This window comes from Melanerpes formicivorus, unplaced genomic scaffold, assembly GCF_026170545.1.
Source record: "Melanerpes formicivorus ecotype bairdi unplaced genomic scaffold, bMelFor1.0.p_v2 SCAF_6, whole genome shotgun sequence".
Taxonomy (NCBI): domain Eukaryota; kingdom Metazoa; phylum Chordata; class Aves; order Piciformes; family Picidae; genus Melanerpes; species Melanerpes formicivorus.
The window spans coordinates 7,497,706-7,514,927 of NW_027142358.1; the positions used below are offsets into that span (position 1 = coordinate 7,497,706).

General features: G+C 52.7%; 2 protein-coding genes across 2 annotated transcripts in view; one reads left to right on the top strand and one right to left on the bottom strand.

Moving 5' to 3' along the window:
* Positions 1-3,472: 3,472 nt before the first annotated feature.
* INA (internexin neuronal intermediate filament protein alpha) lies at positions 3,473-10,055 on the bottom strand. Its single transcript, XM_068139465.1, has 3 exons — positions 9,114-10,055; positions 5,486-5,610; positions 3,473-4,902 (listed from the first exon to the last, which is right to left on the bottom strand). Exons 1-3 carry the CDS (start codon positions 10,053-10,055, stop codon positions 4,629-4,631), a joined length of 1,341 nt encoding a protein of 446 aa, XP_067995566.1. The 3' UTR covers positions 3,473-4,628.
* A 5,888-nt stretch (positions 10,056-15,943) lies between these two features.
* Positions 15,944-17,222, top strand: part of NT5C2 (5'-nucleotidase, cytosolic II) — a 64,000-nt gene continuing 62,721 nt past the window's right edge. Inside the window, exon 1 of the mRNA XM_068139466.1 lies at positions 15,944-15,989. The gene's annotated coding sequence lies outside the window, so the exon portion shown is untranslated. The remainder of the gene's footprint in view (positions 15,990-17,222) is intronic.

Genomic DNA, 17,222 nt, shown 5'->3' on the forward strand with positions numbered 1-17,222 from the left:
TTATTTTATTTTCTATGTATAGCTCTATGCTTATCAAAAAAGTTAGTATAGTCACATTTTACACTGCAGGTTCTCTCCTAATTCAGGCTTGAACTTCACAGCTACAGCAGGGCCTATTTGCAAATCTTAACAGCTGTATAGAAGCTGGCAGTTTATTCAAATCAATGTCACTCTAGGATACTGCTGACTTGCATAGGCTTGGGACAGCAGTGCTGCCGCTGGCTCTGATGTAAGTGTCAGTTTCTGATATTTAAAGAAAAAGACTCACAAGGGACATCTGAATATTTTTAGAGAGGTTGTCTGTAGGGTAAATCAGATGCCAGCTGAGATGCAGATGGGCAGGACTTCATTCTTTCAGTGACTTAACGAAGGAGGATTGAAGATTTGTTGCCTATGATACTTTTGGTACGAATGCTTAGTGACCTCTGATTTCCCATTTGTCCACATCTCTATTTCTTCCTCACCTGCCTTCAGAGAACATATCCTAGTTTTTCTGGCTGAAGGTCCTGCTTTATTTCGACTCATAGCATACCCTGAAGGCAGGGATGTTTTATCTACTCCCCTGCCTGCAGTACCCCCTGGGGCACATCAGCATGCAGCAGGGGTGACCTTCGGCTGTTGCCAAGGCTGATCTGTGGGCTGTGTGGTTTCCTGTGCATAAAGATTATCAGGCTTCTTGCTTTAAGATGTGCCACCTTCCTTACAACTCTCCTGCTGTTATTTTATTTCTGTTGGTTTCTTTTTAACCTTGGCTTTCCTCCAGTCACTTTTGGTCCTGATGATAGAAGATCTTCTGTTACAACATACCATCTTGGGATGGCATCTTTGCCCTTGTGGGAGATGAGCCATCCTCAAGTTTAAGAAGTGAGAGAAGGTGTGCTTGGATTTGTCCATTATTTTACAGACACTGTTATTTCTTTATTTGAAATGATTCTGGTTTTATTTTCTGGTTACCTATTTAGCAGTGTCACAGCTAACACAGATCCTAAACAAATACTTGTTGTATTGCAGTATAACTGAGTTGCTTTTACAGATCTGCTAATTCCCAGCAAGAGGAGACTGTGAGCCCGAGTGTCAGGAGTTCACAAAATATCACACAGAATCAACCAGATTGGAAAAGACCTTCAAGACCATAAAGTCCAACCTATCACCCAACACCATCTAATCAACTAACCCATGGCACTAAGTTCCTCATCCAGTCTCCTCTTAAACATCTCCAGTGATGGTGACTCCACCACCTCCCCAGGCAGCCCATTCCAATAGCAAAACTCTCTTTCTGTGGATGATAGGTTGGACACGATGATCTCTAAGGTCTCTTTTAACCTGGTTTATTCTATTCTATTCTACTCTGTTCTACATTTGCTGAGGTCTCAAAGTTGCCATAGGTACAGGTTTAATCACTGAATGGGTCAGGTTTTATTTTTGGGAGCTAAATGGTAATCCCATATGAGGTGAAATGCAACATTGATTGTGAAATGCAATATTGATTGACTCCTTTGCAGCTGCAAAGTTGTTGCTGGAGCTGTATCACCATCTTCCCTGGGGTTTGAGTTAGTGTAACAACAATGTATTTGTGTCAAAGCAGCAGTGGTCTGCCGAGGTGTTACAGTCCTGGCATCGCCTCCAGAGGCTGGGCATTGCTAGATGGGAGGCTGTTGCAAAGCTGGGGGCAGCCCTGACCTCTGGGGAGCTCTTCCCTTGATGCACAGCACCCGTGGTTGGGCTCTGTCCTTCAGAAAAGCTGTGTCCATCTCCCACAAGGGCTCTTGTTCACCCTTAGTCCTAGGAGAGTATTTGTGGAGTTGGCCAATGACTTGCTGCTATCAGGGTATTTGAAGCTTGGCATCTCAGATTCTGTAAAATCACAGGGCCATGGTCCAGCAGAGGACCTATCAAACTCATTAGGTGATGTAAAATCCATCCTGTTCCTTTCTGGTGTATCCTAATTGTGCAGCTCCCTTCCCTGCTTGCTGCCCCTCTACCCCTTCTGGGGCTTAACACCATGAGAAAGCAACAAAATGCTGCAGAGCTACAGGAATGAAGGAAATCTCTGGAGCTGAGCATTGCAAGGCAGCTGGTTCCCAAAGCAGCGCCTTTTCTTCCCCCTGACTCCTTTGCCCACCTCTGTGGCTGCAGCCCATACACATTGGTGTCACCAGAATAACATTCCCAGCTTTGTTGCTAGCATCCAGCCAGCCAAGCAAGCAAGAATCTTGATAGAGGCTTGTGCTGGGAATAAAGGACAGGTCAGGCTGCTTATACTCAAGAGACAGAAAGAAAACAGCACTGGAGGGTATTTGAGGTTCAGAATCTATTACATTAGCTGCACAGTCACATCTGCCTTTTATTTCCCTTGTGGTTTGAGAGGAATGGTGTCTGCTTGCATTTCGAAACCGACAGCTGAGCCAGGAGATATTTGGAGGTTGCTTGCCATTGCTCTATGTTCCAGTGCCTTGGATTTAACTCTGCAGGTTCCAGCCCCACAGGCTCTGCCTGGGTGTTCCCGATTATCTATGCTGTTTTGCTGGAGGCTGCCAGTGGGATATGCTACCCCAGCCATGCCCTGAGCTCCTCCCCTGCTTCCAAAAAGTACTCCTTGTTTCACCCACCCACAGGACTGCCTCCTCTGGCCCTCTGTCACCCCACGGTGAGTGGCCTTGACAGGGCATTGCCCCCAGGGTTATTGGTGTGGTAGGGAAGTGGCTGTGCTGCTCTTGGCCTGCGACATTAGTAGAGAGGCCTGTGACTGTCACTCTGTGTCCCTGGGGACACGTGACGAGGTGTGACAGTGTGATGTTGGTGAGGCCTCCCAGTCGGGAGCCTGCCTGTGCTGTTCCATGCCCTGCTGCCCGCCATGTGCTCCTCTACAGGCACATCTCTGGCAAAGTATGAGCATTTCTGAATGTATGCCAGCACTGCTCATGCCAGCTCTCTGGGCATCTTTGGTCATTAGGTTTACTTGGGAGGTGGGTGGGGTGCACCCTCAATTCTTCCATCTGCTATTGTGTAAATTGCTTTATCTTCACTTGTGAAGGTAAACAAAGGATACTTTTAACCCCTGAGCATGCAAGCAAGGTAGAAGAGAAATGGCAGGTATCTTGAGACTCAGCTATCAGGGGTGTGATGCAAATCAAAGCCCCAGAGTCCCATTTCCTAGGCAAATGAGAGTACACTTGGCCATGGAAGACCCTGTTTTGTTGGCCACCCAGTGATGAACTCTTCTACGACTCCGGGCCACCATGACAGGCACTTGCAAATGGAACCCAGCCATGTCCCTCTGCCATCAGTGGGACAAGCTTGCCTTGCAGCCCCAGCAGAACACTTTAGCAGCTGCGCACCCCACACCAAGCTCTTTGTGGGGGACTGCAGAGACTTCTGGGGACCAAACCAGCTGCAGGACAGACACTTGAAATGTGTTTCCAAGCAAAGCAGAGCAAAGAAAGGAAAAAAAACACCAGCTCATTTTGACCCACATAACTATTTCTTTCTCTTTATTTGTTAATTTGTGCCTTACAATAGAAGAGGAAAGAGAGTGAGCAAACAATTTGCTGGTTCCAGGAACTACTCTGGCACCACCGTGAGGGCAGTAAGGTCTCTGATGATAACCTTGCCAGGGCATTGACACACTACAACACACACACAGAGTCTCTGGCTCTTGCAAAAGCAATCAGTGGCAGTTTTAAGGCATTGAAGGAAACCTATAGTTGTAAATCCTATATCAAATTTGGCACACATTGGAACACTTAGAGTGGAGACAAGAATGCTTTGCGAGCTGGTGTTTGGAGTCCTGCAGCTTCCCAGCACCATCTAGGGCATGATGCTGATGTGAGCATTGAGCTTCCATCTGATTACTGCGCAGCCAAACAAGTGGCCCTGCAGACCCTTTCATTTTGGAGCCAGCGACACAGATGAGGTACTCTGCCCTATGGCATGGTGATGCCTTCACCTCTGATGCACCAGTTCCCTGCTCTGCATGTGCTGTTAGCAAACCCTGCATGCCTGCCTAGATTATCACTGCCAAAAACCAGAGAACTGTCAGGACATATAGAAAACAAACATTCCTTATAGTTTAAAACAGAAGTGGCTCACAGACCAGACACCAGGTGTGGTAACAGTCCAGTATGGCTATTTCTGTGCTTCTGGAATTAAAAGTGGTTAGCTACAGCTTGAGGAGTGGGGTAGAGTTTGGATAAACATGGATTTGGATAGCAGACAAAGGTCTGTGTCCTTGAAACTACTCATAGTAGACATGTCTCCCTCACTCTCCCATGAACCCCAGGGAGCCAGCTGAGCAGCAGTCCCAGCCAGCTCCTCATTTGTTGTTGGAGGAGGGAGGGGAGGGATGGTGGGTGCTACAAGTCCACTGTGCCACCATAACAATGACCAACATGCATCAAGCTACCTGTCCATGCTTCTGTCCCATTTAAAAGGGAGCAATGTGCCAAGCTCAGCCTCTGCATGGTGGGACCCATGAGGAAGCTGGTCCCAGGTCATTGTCCCTAGAGAGCTATGTGTTTCTAAGGGAGAGCCTCCTGCAAGCCCAGCATATCTTTGTGCCTGAAGGGATGAGTTAAAGGCCAAGTGGAGACTGTGCCTCATCAGATTCAAAATGGGCAGGGTCCTGAGGTTTACATTTTTGCATTTGCAAGGATTCCATCATGCACGTTTAATCTCCCTCTTTTCTTGGCAGAAGTTATGGTCCCCTCGATCATCTCAGCCCTGCTGTGTGATATTTTAGAGGTCACTTTAATAACCTCTCCTTGCTTCTCCTCCATGAAGGACAGAGTAGAGGAACTAAAACCTCTTGGCTGGAAGGAATAAGTGGGGTTAGAGACAGGATAGGGCTCTGAAAGGCTAGTGCTTCCCATGTTGAAGAGGGTCTCCTCTCCCTCCAGCAGCTTCCTGCAAGCACATCATAAGAGAAGAGGTTAGTCTGGGGACATCTCATGTGAAACATCTTCAAAGTCTAAGGGGGTGCTGTGACCTGCAAGCAAGACTGAGTACTCCAGGCTGTCACATCAGCCTGCGGTGGACATTGGCTCGGGTCACACCGCACCATGAAGCTGGTGTAAAATCACATCATTTCTGGAGCACTTGCAATACAGAGCACATGACACCAGCTCACTCCTCTCCTTCCAGAAACACCAGAAAAATGAAACCCCAAACCAGAAGGACTCTGCCTGGAGCATCTACTTTGACTTTGCCAGAGAGCCATGTCTCCAACCCAAACTGCCCCCATCAAAAACCACTGTTCAGGGACAGCTGGGGAACATGGCTGCTAGGCATGTCATGGAGCCATGGTTGCTCCCAGATAGGAGAGTATGGCAGATCAAGGGAGAGGAGAGGAGTAACACAATGGTGTTGCTCCTTGAGTGTGTACCCAGATTTTTTCTGGGCTCTTGAAAATACCCCAGCCTGATAGGGTCAGTGGATTGGGATTGGGCCTAAAACTATCACAGACAGAGCAGGGTCAGAGCAGCCTTACCTGTAGGCAGCTATCTCAATATCAAGGGCCATCTTGACATTAAGCAGGTCTTGGTACTCCCTCAGATGCCGAGCCATCTCATTTTTGGTGTTCCGCAGGTCATCCTCCAGCTGCCCAATTGTGTCCTGCAAAGGCAAGTGTGCTCAGGGACATGTTTAGGAGGAAGGACCTCTCCCATGGGTTTTCTGCTCTGCTTATTGTTTAGACAGGGAAGCTGTCATACACAGCTGGTCCATGATGGTACATCTTACCAGGAATCTGGGGCCATGAAATCTCATGCTGATAGGGATGAAGGAGCAAGCAGAGCACTGGGCAAGGTTTGTGAATGTGTGCAGTGAGGAGAGGCAGCACTGATGGATTTATAGAGTTACCCATCTGTGGCAGGTTCTGTGAAGGGGAAGGGAGGTCAAGTAGTGCATAGTGATGGAGCTCCCAGTTCTAAAGGGAATGAGATAGGCTGCTACAGAGGGACAAGAAGAGCTGCTTGGCAGGTATGGGAAGTTTTAGGCTTAAACTGTCAAAGCTGGGGAGGTGGCTCAGTGGGACAAGTGAGAGCACCCAGCACTGCGGCAGCCCGTGGCTGGAGCAGATGCCTGGAGAAGGGCTGCAGTCTGTGTCTGGGAGGCTTAAGAAAGGTTCAGACATATATCCAGGTTGTGGAAGGAGAGGTGGTGCTGCCAGGGCAGAAGGGAAGAGCTGGCTCCAGGAGAGTAAAGATGACACCTTCCCCAGAAAATATCTCAGGTTGAGGGGTTCTGGATTCAGGGACCTGCCCTGCAAGAGCCAGGGTGCTCACTTGGATGATGATGTCCTAGCATCCTTCCCATCAGCTTTGCCCTGTCATGGCTGCCACTACACCCAGTTCTGCCTGAAATGTGGAGGAGTCCAAGGCTGTATCTCCTGCTAACAAAGAGAACTAATCCCTTCTTTTTCCTATTATTTTTCCCTTCAGAAAACAAGCAGCCTGGTTTTCTCCCACATGCCTTCAGGCATCTGTGCAGTAGCCCGAAAGCAGTGGAACCCACTCCTACAGGGCTCTTCCCAATCAGATGGCTTCCTATGTCCAGACACCCTGCTGTGCCACCCAACTGTGATTTGGAGCAGGAATGAGTAAGCAGTTTCCATTAAGTGACAGTGCAGCCCTGCCTGCAAAACCCTGCAATGACCACTGGCAACATCTGCTCTCCTGCATCCCTTTCTGCAGCAGAGCCTTCAAGATTGCTTCCAGCTCCTTTCTTCCAGTGAAGGAGCTTTACCCTGCTGCATCATTCCCATCCTGTCCCCCTCTTAAGTCCTGCATAGCCTTCCTTGTGCATGGTGCAGACAGCCACAAGATGTGGAGCTGCTGAAGGAGTGAGTTGCATTGAGCCTGACACAGCAAGCCCAGAGCAGATGCCCTCAGAAAAGCAGAGCCAGGTCATCCTGAATAGGGCATGGGGCATCTCGCAGGCAAGTAAGCTGGACACAGCCTACCTTGCAGGACAATTGCAGGACATCCTTGAAGTCTCTGCCTTGATCTGTGCTGCTCCCATGATCTTCTCTAATAAGACAGATGCATAGAGTGGCGCCTCTGGGATTGGGCAATGGGAAAAGGAGACCACTGGGGCACCAACTGAAAAGCTTCAGGATATGCATGGATGCCACTGAGGTACAGATTAAAATCTCTGCTCCAGTGTAGGCAGACTACTGCTGCACTAAACCATGACAGGAGGGAGGGACCTCGGGTGACCCTGCCCCCGGGATAGCCTCACTCTTGCTGCTCTGCCTCTCAGTGCCTTCAGTTTCCTGCTCTCTGCCTGCAGTCTGCAAGAGGAAAATGCTCTTTAAAAATGGATTATCCATGTTGCTCCATCTGTATCTCTCTTCCACTCTATGAGCTGGCTGAACAAAACCCCCTCCCCACAGCACTGCAAACCTGTCCTCTAATGGAAAGCTCTCACATACCAGATCAGACTGGATAATCTAATACAAAGACACACCCCTGCTTTAGCTGTTTATAGGAACGTTTCAAAAGCTTGAACAATAGAAATATTCTCCTTTATGATGGACTTCCTGACTTTTCCACTGGTTGTAGCCAGAGAAATTATTTATCTACACATGCACATTTGCTTGAAAGATTCCTAAGTGTTACCACACCTAAAGCAGATCCTGAGGGTCATGTTGGAAAATGCTGCTGTGCTGTCACTAAAGCAATTTCATTTATTGTGCTGTTTAATCCAGATGCATTATTTTTTCCCCCCAATTGATAGGTTGTCCCCAGAATCCCTCTTTTTACATGGCATCAAGACTGCTTAAGAAGATTACTGTGTGTAATCCCTTCCCTCAGTCCAGAAAAACACCGTTTACTGCCCATTTCCACAATATTTGTTGAAAATAGCCTTAAATACTCAGGAAGATTGCAAGCAGCTTGGAGCTACAGTCACAGATTCTAAAGAGCCTGGCAACACTTGGCCTTGAAAATGACAAGGCATTACTTGGGTGTGAAATAACAACATGCTTTAGGTATGATGTAAGCCTCCCCCCTCCCCATAATTTATAAGGAAACAGCTCAATCTAGAAACCACAGATCATTTAATAGCTATGTAAAAGCTGAATCTCAGCATTTATTTTATTATAAATCATGAATGTTTCCTGTAGCAAGACAATTTAGTAATACTGCAGTAATGGAATGAGAGATATGGAGTGCTCAGTGCCTGCCCCATGTGAGTCTTTCCAGGGATATAAGAGATGTTGGGATCTGGCTGCAAATTCAACCTTAATATTTGCCAAGCTCCAGTTTCTGCAGGTGCCAAGAACTAGGCCCCAGGGCAAGTGGCCAAGCAGACAGCTTTGAGGAATTACCCATGAAAACAGAGAATGTGTGGGCAATTTGGAGCTGACCCTTAAGGAACAGGATGGAGATGGGGCAATGCCATGTCTTGTGAGAAGGGGTTGTTGGAAGGAATATCCTGGCCCTGCCTGTTCTGAAACCTGTCCTCTGAGGTTCTGCCTCTGGATAAAGGCTGAAGGCAGTAGGCAACGCCCTGATGATGCAGGATCCACTGTGCATGGCAGAGAAGCCCTATGTCAGGGTGGGAGGGAGGCTGCAGGGGCACCTTCTTGCCCCTATTTCGGTGTGCACTGCACAAGCAAAGGGGCTGGTGCTGCATGGTGCTGATGTCGGGAGAGGGGTGTTGCATGCAGACCAGCGAAGCAGGAGATAGCAGGGGTGCTGGGCGCTGGATGGTGCGGGGTGGAGGGGCACTGCATGTATCGGGATGTCCGGCACTTCACAGAGCTGCGGGAGGAGCTGTTGCAGAGGATGGAACTGCACTGCAGGCTTTTGCCTGCAGTGCAAATGCTCAACGCTGCACAGGACAAGGGAGGGGCAGCGCTGGCTCGGAGGTGCCGGTGCTGCACGGAGGCTCGGTGTTCAGGGATTTGCACGGGATGAAGATGCCCGGTGCTACACGGTACCGAGGGAGGCTGCTGGGATGGCGGTGCTGAGAGCTCGGGCACATTACCCGAGAGGAGGATGCTCAGTGCCGCACGGTACCGAGCGCCGGGGCGGAGCTGTCCGGCGCTGCTCGGTGCTGCGGGCCCTGCGCGCGGAGGGGACAGTGACGGTTCCCGACGCCGCCCGGCTCACCTGCAGGCTGGCGGCCTCGGCGTTGTGCCGCTCCTCCAGCTCCTGCAGCTGTCTCTCCAGAGACTGGTGGGCACCGCGTAGACTCTCCATCTCCGCCAAACGGGCCTGGAGCTGGCGACGGCACTCGCCGGCCTCCCGGCGACTGGCGCGGACGGCCTCCTGGCTGCGGGCCGCCCGCTCGTGGAGACGTGCGCAGCGGGCGCGGTACCAGTCCTCGGCAGCCTGCAGGTTGCGGGCCGCCAGATCCTCGTACTGGGCCCTCAGCTCTCGCAGCGCCGCCGCCAAATCGGGCCGGCCGGCAGTAGCCGGCGCCGGGGGAGCGGCAGCGCGGAGCTCGGCGCCCAGCTGGGCCAGCTGCTCGGCGTGGGCGCTGCGCATCGCCGCCAGCTCCTCCCGCAGAGCCGCCGCCCGCCGCTCCAGGTCGGCGCCTGCCCGGGCGGCCGCCTCGGCCGCTTGTTGCCGGGAGCGCAGCGCCTGCTCCGCCTCGGCTCGGCCCCGCGCCTCCTCCTCGCAGCGCGCCCGCAGCCGCTGCGTCTCCTCGGCCAGGCGCGCCCGCTCCAAGGCAGCCTGAGCCCGCTCCCCGTGCGCCTCCTCGAGCCGGGCGCGCAGGGCGCGCAGCTCCCCGCCCAGCAGCTGGCCCAGCCGGCGCGGTTCCAACGACCGCTGCCGCAGCGCCGCCAGCTCTGCCGCCAGCGCCCGATTCCGCTCCTCCAGCGCCCGCACCCTTTCGATGTAGCCGGCGAAACGCTCGTTCAGGCCCTGCAGCTGCTCCTTCTCGCTGGCCCGCGCTCGCTGCGGCTCGGCGCTCCGTTCCCACCCTAGACCCAGCTCTGCGCCCGGGCGTGCCCGCAGGCCCACCGACCCCTCGGAGCGCCGCGGGCCCTCCGTATATAGGTGGCGATAGGAGGCGGCCAGCGCCGCCGGCTCCGCGCTATAGCTCATGGCGGCGGCTCAGGACCGCCGGCGGCGGCGACAGCGCTTATGTATGGCGGGGCGGGGCGCGGAGCGGAGAGTGGCGTGGGGCGGGACGCTCCGGTGGGGAGGGGGAGCGGGTCGGTGCGCGGTGCGGTGCGGGATGCAGTTTGCGGAGCAGTGCGGAGTGCGGAGCAGTGCAGACTGCGGAGCGGTACGGGACGTCGAGCGGTGCGGGATGCCGAGCGGTGCGGTTCTCGGAGCGTCCCCGGGAGTGCCGCAGCAGGAGGCGGCAGGAGCTGTCCGTAGGTTCTCGGTGCTGAAGAGCCGTGTCGGTGGGCGGGCTACGGGTAAGGACAGAGAGATTTACGTGGGTAGGGATGGACAGACACAGAAAGAGCACACAAACTAGGCGAGCAGACAGACAAGGTCACACAGACAAGCAGATAGACGGAGCACAGGCACATGAAAAGCGATAAGTACATTCCTTTAGACTCACACATACACGTGCTCAGAGCCAGGCAAACAAAGGGACGAGCAGACGGGCAGAGACACACACAGACACACACGCAGATGCACAGGCAAGAAGAAGCAGAACCACAGAAGGGAGCAGGCAGAAATGGGCAGGTGGAGAGACAAGCACGCAGACACACAGAAAGACAAAGAGACAGACAGACAGACATGCAGACACAAACACTCACACATACACATCTCCCCTGCGGGGATACTCCCAGCTGCTCGTGGTCAAGGAAACCTGCACTGTGTGTCTGTGCCCGGGGGTGAAGATGTCCCCAGAGGCTGGTCCTGTCCCCTTTCCTCTGGTGTGGACTGTGGTGCCTACAAGAATGTATAGTGCCTGCAGGATGAGGCCCTGAGCAGGTTGGGATGCAGGGGTGATGCAGAGGTGGGAACATACCTGCAGGAGAGTGTGCCCAGGACAGAGACTCATGACTGGCCCAGTCATGCCACAAGGAAGAGATGAGGGAGAATTTTGTCTCCAGGTTGTTTGCCAGGAACTGAAAGAACTGCTTCAGTTTCTCTCCTGTCCACACAAGCAGACTGGTTCTTCCCACTGGCAGAGGTTTGCTGAGAATATGCAGGGCTGCAGAGCTGACAGGAAGGGGAACAACACACTCCAGGCCAAGTGCCCTGCCTGGGAACACAGTACCCCAGGTTAGGACCTGCCAAGAGACCAGTGAGAAGTGTCTGATCTCTGGGAGCAGCAGCACAAAAAGTAGCTGTGAGATGGACAATCAGTTTAAAGTAATTGTGATCCAGGTGTGAGGAACATGGCAAAACATACAACTGGATTCTGTCTCCTGCTGTGCACCTCTGTGCCACTGAGATCTACACTGATGCCTAGTTTCTCTACTTCACTTGTCCCCATTTATTCTCACAGATGACTACGGGACAACATGAGGGAGGTCCAGCAGATGTGCAGTGCAGCAACCCAGGGCTAGTGTTGGAGAGAGCCATGACTATCAAAAGAGATGTCATACAGCCATGTTGAAAGGGCATTGCCTGTGGCAGAAACCCTGTGGGGAAAACATCCCTTTTGCTTGGGAGTAAGGTGAGCCCAACCCAAGGTAGAGCACTGCCCTGCTGCTGCAGCAGGCTGGTCAGGGATTGGGGATAGAATAAACACACAAAAATGTATATACCCCACCTTAGTCCCATAAATATGTCCCACATAGGAAAGGAGGAATGAGAATTGTCAGTCAGTGGAGTGAAAGGAAAGGGACAGGAGCTGTGCGCACACACTTCTGCCTCGTTTTTTCTGGGACTCAGCTCTGCTCACAGGTAGTTTTTCTGGAATAACTCAGTTTTCCTGAAGCCCTTTTTAGGTCAGTGACAGCAGGAGTACAACACTTGTATGATCCAAGGAGTTTAACGTTTCGGTGGCAGGGCAAGCCAGGCAGACAGTCTCACTGCAGCCTGACAGCTGTCCTGACCTTGGAGCTGCCTGGCTTACACTACTGATGCAGAAATCTTCTCCTTCTTCTGTTTCATTTGTTTCTGTTGGTTTTGTTTGGTTTGTTTTGGGTTTTGTTTGATTCGTTTTGTTTGTTTGGTTGGGTTTTTTTAGTGTTTTTCACTTCCCCAACACCTGTTGCTTTGCTTTACAATATCATGAGTCAGGTTTCTGCTACTAGGAGTAGCTGATCAAATAACTGAGAAGTGTCCAGCTCTGTTTAGTTAGGTGTGGGGCATTGTTCTGATGACTTTGCACTGACACTCATTACCAATGACAGGGGCTTCTGCGGTTCTCTTTTGCCTTGGAAAAGTGGAGTGCAGCTTGTCCTGGCTTCCTCACTTGTGTTATTTTAGCACTGCCATACACATATATCATCTAAATGCAGAATTAAGAGTGTCACCATTTCCTCCAGCAGAAGAAATGCAAAAGTCTCTGCAGGGACTGCTGATGTCCACAAATAAAGACCCTGGGATTGAATTCCTTTGCCTCCCAAAGGATTGAGGTATTCTGAAGTCTTTCTACGCTGAAGGAAAAAACCTTCATGAAAGAAGCAGGACTTGAACCAGGTGACAAAGTGACTGAAGGGACCTTGTAGCTGAATGAGAACAAGAAGTTGAAGTGAATAAATGATAATAAGTGCTGCTGTCCCACAGAACAAGGATGTGGCTCTAGCACACTGGAAGGCTGCTTCTTAGAGAAGCAAAGGGTGGCTGAGGTCTTGGGAATCACCTCAGCATGAGCTGCCACTTACGAGGGTGCTCCGGTGTTCCAGGCAGCTGCAGCAGGACCTCCATCACAGGTGGTTGGCACTCAAACACCGTTCCCTTGTGAGCCCCTTAGGCACCTGATCTGGCTCTCAGTGAGCCTCAATGAGAGGGAGAGCTGCATTGTGGCCATGTCCTGGAGAAGGAGCCATGTCCTGGAGAAGGAGCCATGTCCCAGCAAACTGGAAGGAAGTCCTTGGGAAAAAAAAATAATTAAAAAACTGTTCCATTCTGAAGACTGGAACTGAGATCAGTGTATCAGACCTGAAATGAGGCGGCAAAATGGAAGTGGGCACAAATTGAAACCAGAGCAGTGTGTGGGTTGTGTTCAGCCTCAGGATACCTTGATGTCTATGTAACACATAGATCTCTGTTGGTACACGTACACAGGTCATTAAAAGGAACTTTGTAAGGCAGATAGAAGAAGAAAAAGTCCCATAGCTAAGAATTGTGCATTACTGAATCCTGCAGGGTTGTATTGGGGATTAAATTGCCCAGGATCATTCCATACCTCCCAGTTGCTTCATAAATCAAGTACTGCTTGTGAGAGAGCAAGAGGACTCCTTAAAACTCTGTGATCCCCTCTGAGCAGCAGCTGCCTGATGATGGGGATCATTAAACCGTTTATCTCCCAAGTTGCAGTCTGCCTGGGTTTGTGATTCAGAGAAAAAGCTGCCCTCTGAGTATACATTCACAGCAATAGGACACATTCCTTCTGGCCAGTTTTCAGCACAGACCTTTAAAATACTGCTTTGGGTAGGTGTTGTGTCTGGACTGGTTGTGTCCATTTCTGGGCCCCTCAGTTTAAGAAGGACATCGAGACACTTGAATGTGTCCAGAGAAGGGCAACAAGGCTGGTGAGAGGCCTTGAGCACAAGCCCTAGGAGGAGAGGCTGAGGGTGCTGGGATTGTTTAGCCTGGAGAAGAGGAGGCTCAGGGGTGACCTCATTGCCCTCTACAACTGCCTGAAAAGTGGTTGTAGCCAGGAAGGGGTTGGTCTCTTCCAGGCAATCAGCACCAGAAAAAGGGGACACAGTCTCCAGCTGCACCAGGGGAAGTTTAGGCTTGAGGTGAGGAGAAAGTTCTTCACTGAGAGAGTCACTGGTCATTGGAATGTGCTGCCCAGGGAGGTGGTGGAGTCACCATCCCTCAAGGTGTTCAAGAGAAGATTGGACGTGGCACTTGGTGCCATGGTCTAGTGATGACGTCTGTGGTGACAGGTTGGACTCGATGATCCTCGAGGTCTCTTCCAACGTTAGCGATACTGTGATACTGTGAAAAAGACAGATCTAAGAACCTCCTGGAAGCCTGCTGCCAGATCTCAAGCAGCAAAGGCAGGTTTGACTGCTTTCAGAAGAGCTCTATATGTAAGGGCAGCAAAATCAGGGAGAAAATGTATATAAGTAATAAGCATGTAAATATAGGGGAACATATTCCCTGAATTGTGCACACACAGAAACACTAATGAAAACAGGGAAATGGCTGTACTGGCCTGCTCTAACTCAGGAATTTGTTTCTGACAGTGGCAGAATTATGCTTCCCTGGTATAACTCCTTTGATTCTGGCTGTCTGCAGCTCTGGAGCTCCTTGGGCAGCAACTACATCCCTGTTTGCTGGTCCTTATCTAATCAGTGCAAATTTGTTTCCTGGATGCCACTGTGCTCTTTAATCCAGTTTGATAATATGCCATATGAAAAATCCATCATCTTTCTTTGTGCTTAAGAGTCGCTTCCAGCCAATTTAATTCCCCTGGCTTGTGTGACACAGTGGAAGAGCTGGGATGCAGTTCCTTCCCACTCACCTCCTTGTGCAGGACTTTGCAGACCTCCTTGGCTGAAGGATTTTCATCTGTTTAATTTCCCTTCTTGCTTTTACTCATCTTTCTTGGCTTCAGTGCATCTCCTGTGCATATGGGTTGGAAAGACATTTAGACACAGACAGACACACGCTCCAGGATAGGCTGTGTCATGAGGATGCATGGAAATGAGCTCCCCAGTTGAGGTGGATGCATCTCCAACTGCCCAGTGCATGTGTTCTGAGATGTCCCAGGGCATTGGGAAGTGCAGGCTGAGCTTCCCAGGTAGGTAACATCACCCTGCCATGGGCTTGGCACCAAAACTGGCCTCTCCTTAAGCTAGAACTAACAGCATATGCCAAAGGCTGGTGCTATTGGGTGCTTCCCTTTGGCAAGGCCATGGAGCAAGGCCTGCAGAGTGTGGGGAGCCATGATAGGCCAAGTGTGCCCAAGTCAGCAAAATCCTGCCCAGTGGTGTGTCCTCATGCTGTGGAGGGCAGTGGCAGTACCTTTTTACCCAGAGCAGAGAGTGATAGAGAAAGCTGAGAGTGCAGAACAGAGGGAGATAGAGAGAAAGCTGAGTGAGCATCCTTGGGGAGATAAAGGAAGCACAGGAGCAGAAGGGCTGGAAAAGCCACTGCCAGAGGAGGAGAAAGTAATCCCAGCCTGCAGCTACCCGTAAGGCATGGGAAGGGAGACTGGATGCAGGTGCAGGTGGTGCTGGCCCAGTGTGGTACACTAAGGAATGAACTAATGAATATTTTTTGCTCTGCACAGTCATTCCCTGAGCCTTTCCAGTGTGGACCACCATGCCCACAGGTGTAACAGACTCGGGCCCATGCTCACTGATGGCAGTGGACCTTTATTCTGGATGGGCAGGCAGAACTCCATTCCTTATGCCACTGTCCCCCAACACCTGGCCACGACCCGCAGTGCCACCTGCAGCTGCTCCTGGGACCTTCTCACCACCCTTTTCGAAGCAGATGGGTCGCACCCAGCCCCTCTCATATCATCCTGCGCTTTAAACACACCTCCCCCAAAATCTGTCATTAATTGCGTTATTTTAATAAAAGCTGTGTCTCCTTTAGCCTTCACAGCACACAGCAACACTGAGGCCAGCTGACAGAACTGCGGGATCTCAGGCATTCCGGGAGTGCCGGGCTAAAGGGAGGTGCAGGGCCACTGGCGCACTGGCCAGAGAGGGCTCGGGGGGCGGCTTTGGGGCGGGGGCGGTGTTTGTACGGCTGTTCCGCGGGTTGGCACATTGCTACCGCTCCCTGTCACCGTCGCTCTGCGGCTAAGGGCCGAGCTGAGACACTCTCCCCGGTCCCTGCCGGCGGGAGGGGCGGGGCGCGGGCCGCGCCTGCGCACTGCAGCCGCCTGGGCGCTGCGGCAGTCGTGCGGGGTAGTTCTTCCGAGCGCGGCAGGAGGTGAGAGCGGCCCCGGCGCGCGGGGGCAGTGCGCGCGTGCGCGCGCCGGGCGTGTGGCGGGGACCATTGGTGGGGACCGTTGGGTGGGGGGAAGCGCCCTCTGCCCCCTCCCCGCAGGCGCGTATCCCGGGAAGAGGGGGGTCTGTCCGTCGTGGCCGAGGAGAGGAGGGGAGGGGCGGCGCGGCGCGGCGAGTGGAGCCCGAGTGCCCGCCGGCGGCACTTCCCTTTCTGCCGATGAGGGGGATCCCTTCAGAGGCAGCGCCCGCCGGTTCCGCCGCTTCTCTCGGGGCTAGACTGACTCCTACCCCTGCCTGGCCACGATGCCCCGACAGCCCCTGCTGCCTCCCCATCTTGTCCCAAGTAAGGCGTCCCCAGGGTACAGTCCCCCGCAGGATGAATCCCCGAGCCCTTTCCCTCCTTATCGCGCTCCCACGCAGGGCCACGAGCTGCCTCCTCCCAGCCGCTGGCTTCCTGGAGCTGCCCCCTTCCTGGGGCAGGGTGGCCGGCCGCTGCCGCCCCGGAGCTGCCCCCTTCCTGGGGCAGGGTGGCTGGCCGCTGCCGCCCCGGAGCTGCCCCCTTCCTGGGGCAGGGTGGCTGGCCGCTGCCGCCCCGGAGCTGCCCCCTTCCTGGGGCAGGGTGGCTGGCCGCTGCCGCCCCGGAGCTGCCCCCTTCCTGGGGCAGGGTGGCTGGCCGCTGCCGCCCCGGAGCTGCCCCCTTCCTGGGGCAGGGTGGCTGGCTGCTGCCGCCCCGGCGCGGGGGAAGCTCCCTTGGTGCCGTCCGAGAGGTAGCGTGAGGAGTAGGAGCCCTAGGGAAGATGTTTTTTGGGGCCCTAGCCCGTCCTGTTCGTTTCCGCCTTCCGTCCCACGTGGATCAGAGGGGTCCCGGCGGCACCTTACAGCTCGCTGCCACCTCGGCTATGGAGGTGGATAGGGGCGATCCTGTTCGCTGAGGATAGGAAGTCTGATTCCAGGGCTGGGCAGAACGCTTCCCGGACAGCCTTGGTACAGGGCGAGGGTTCATTGTCACTGGTTTGTTTCGTTTGAGTTGCTGTTGGCAATTCTTCTGTATCAGACTTGAGCTGATAACCTAAACACGGGAGCAAGACACCAAAAATACATAATTTTTTTAAAGAACCCAACCTACCACCACCAAACCCCCCCCCAAAACAACCCACCCAAACAAAGAAAAACAAACCCCAAACCCAAGCAAAACCCCCCGAAAACCAATCAACCA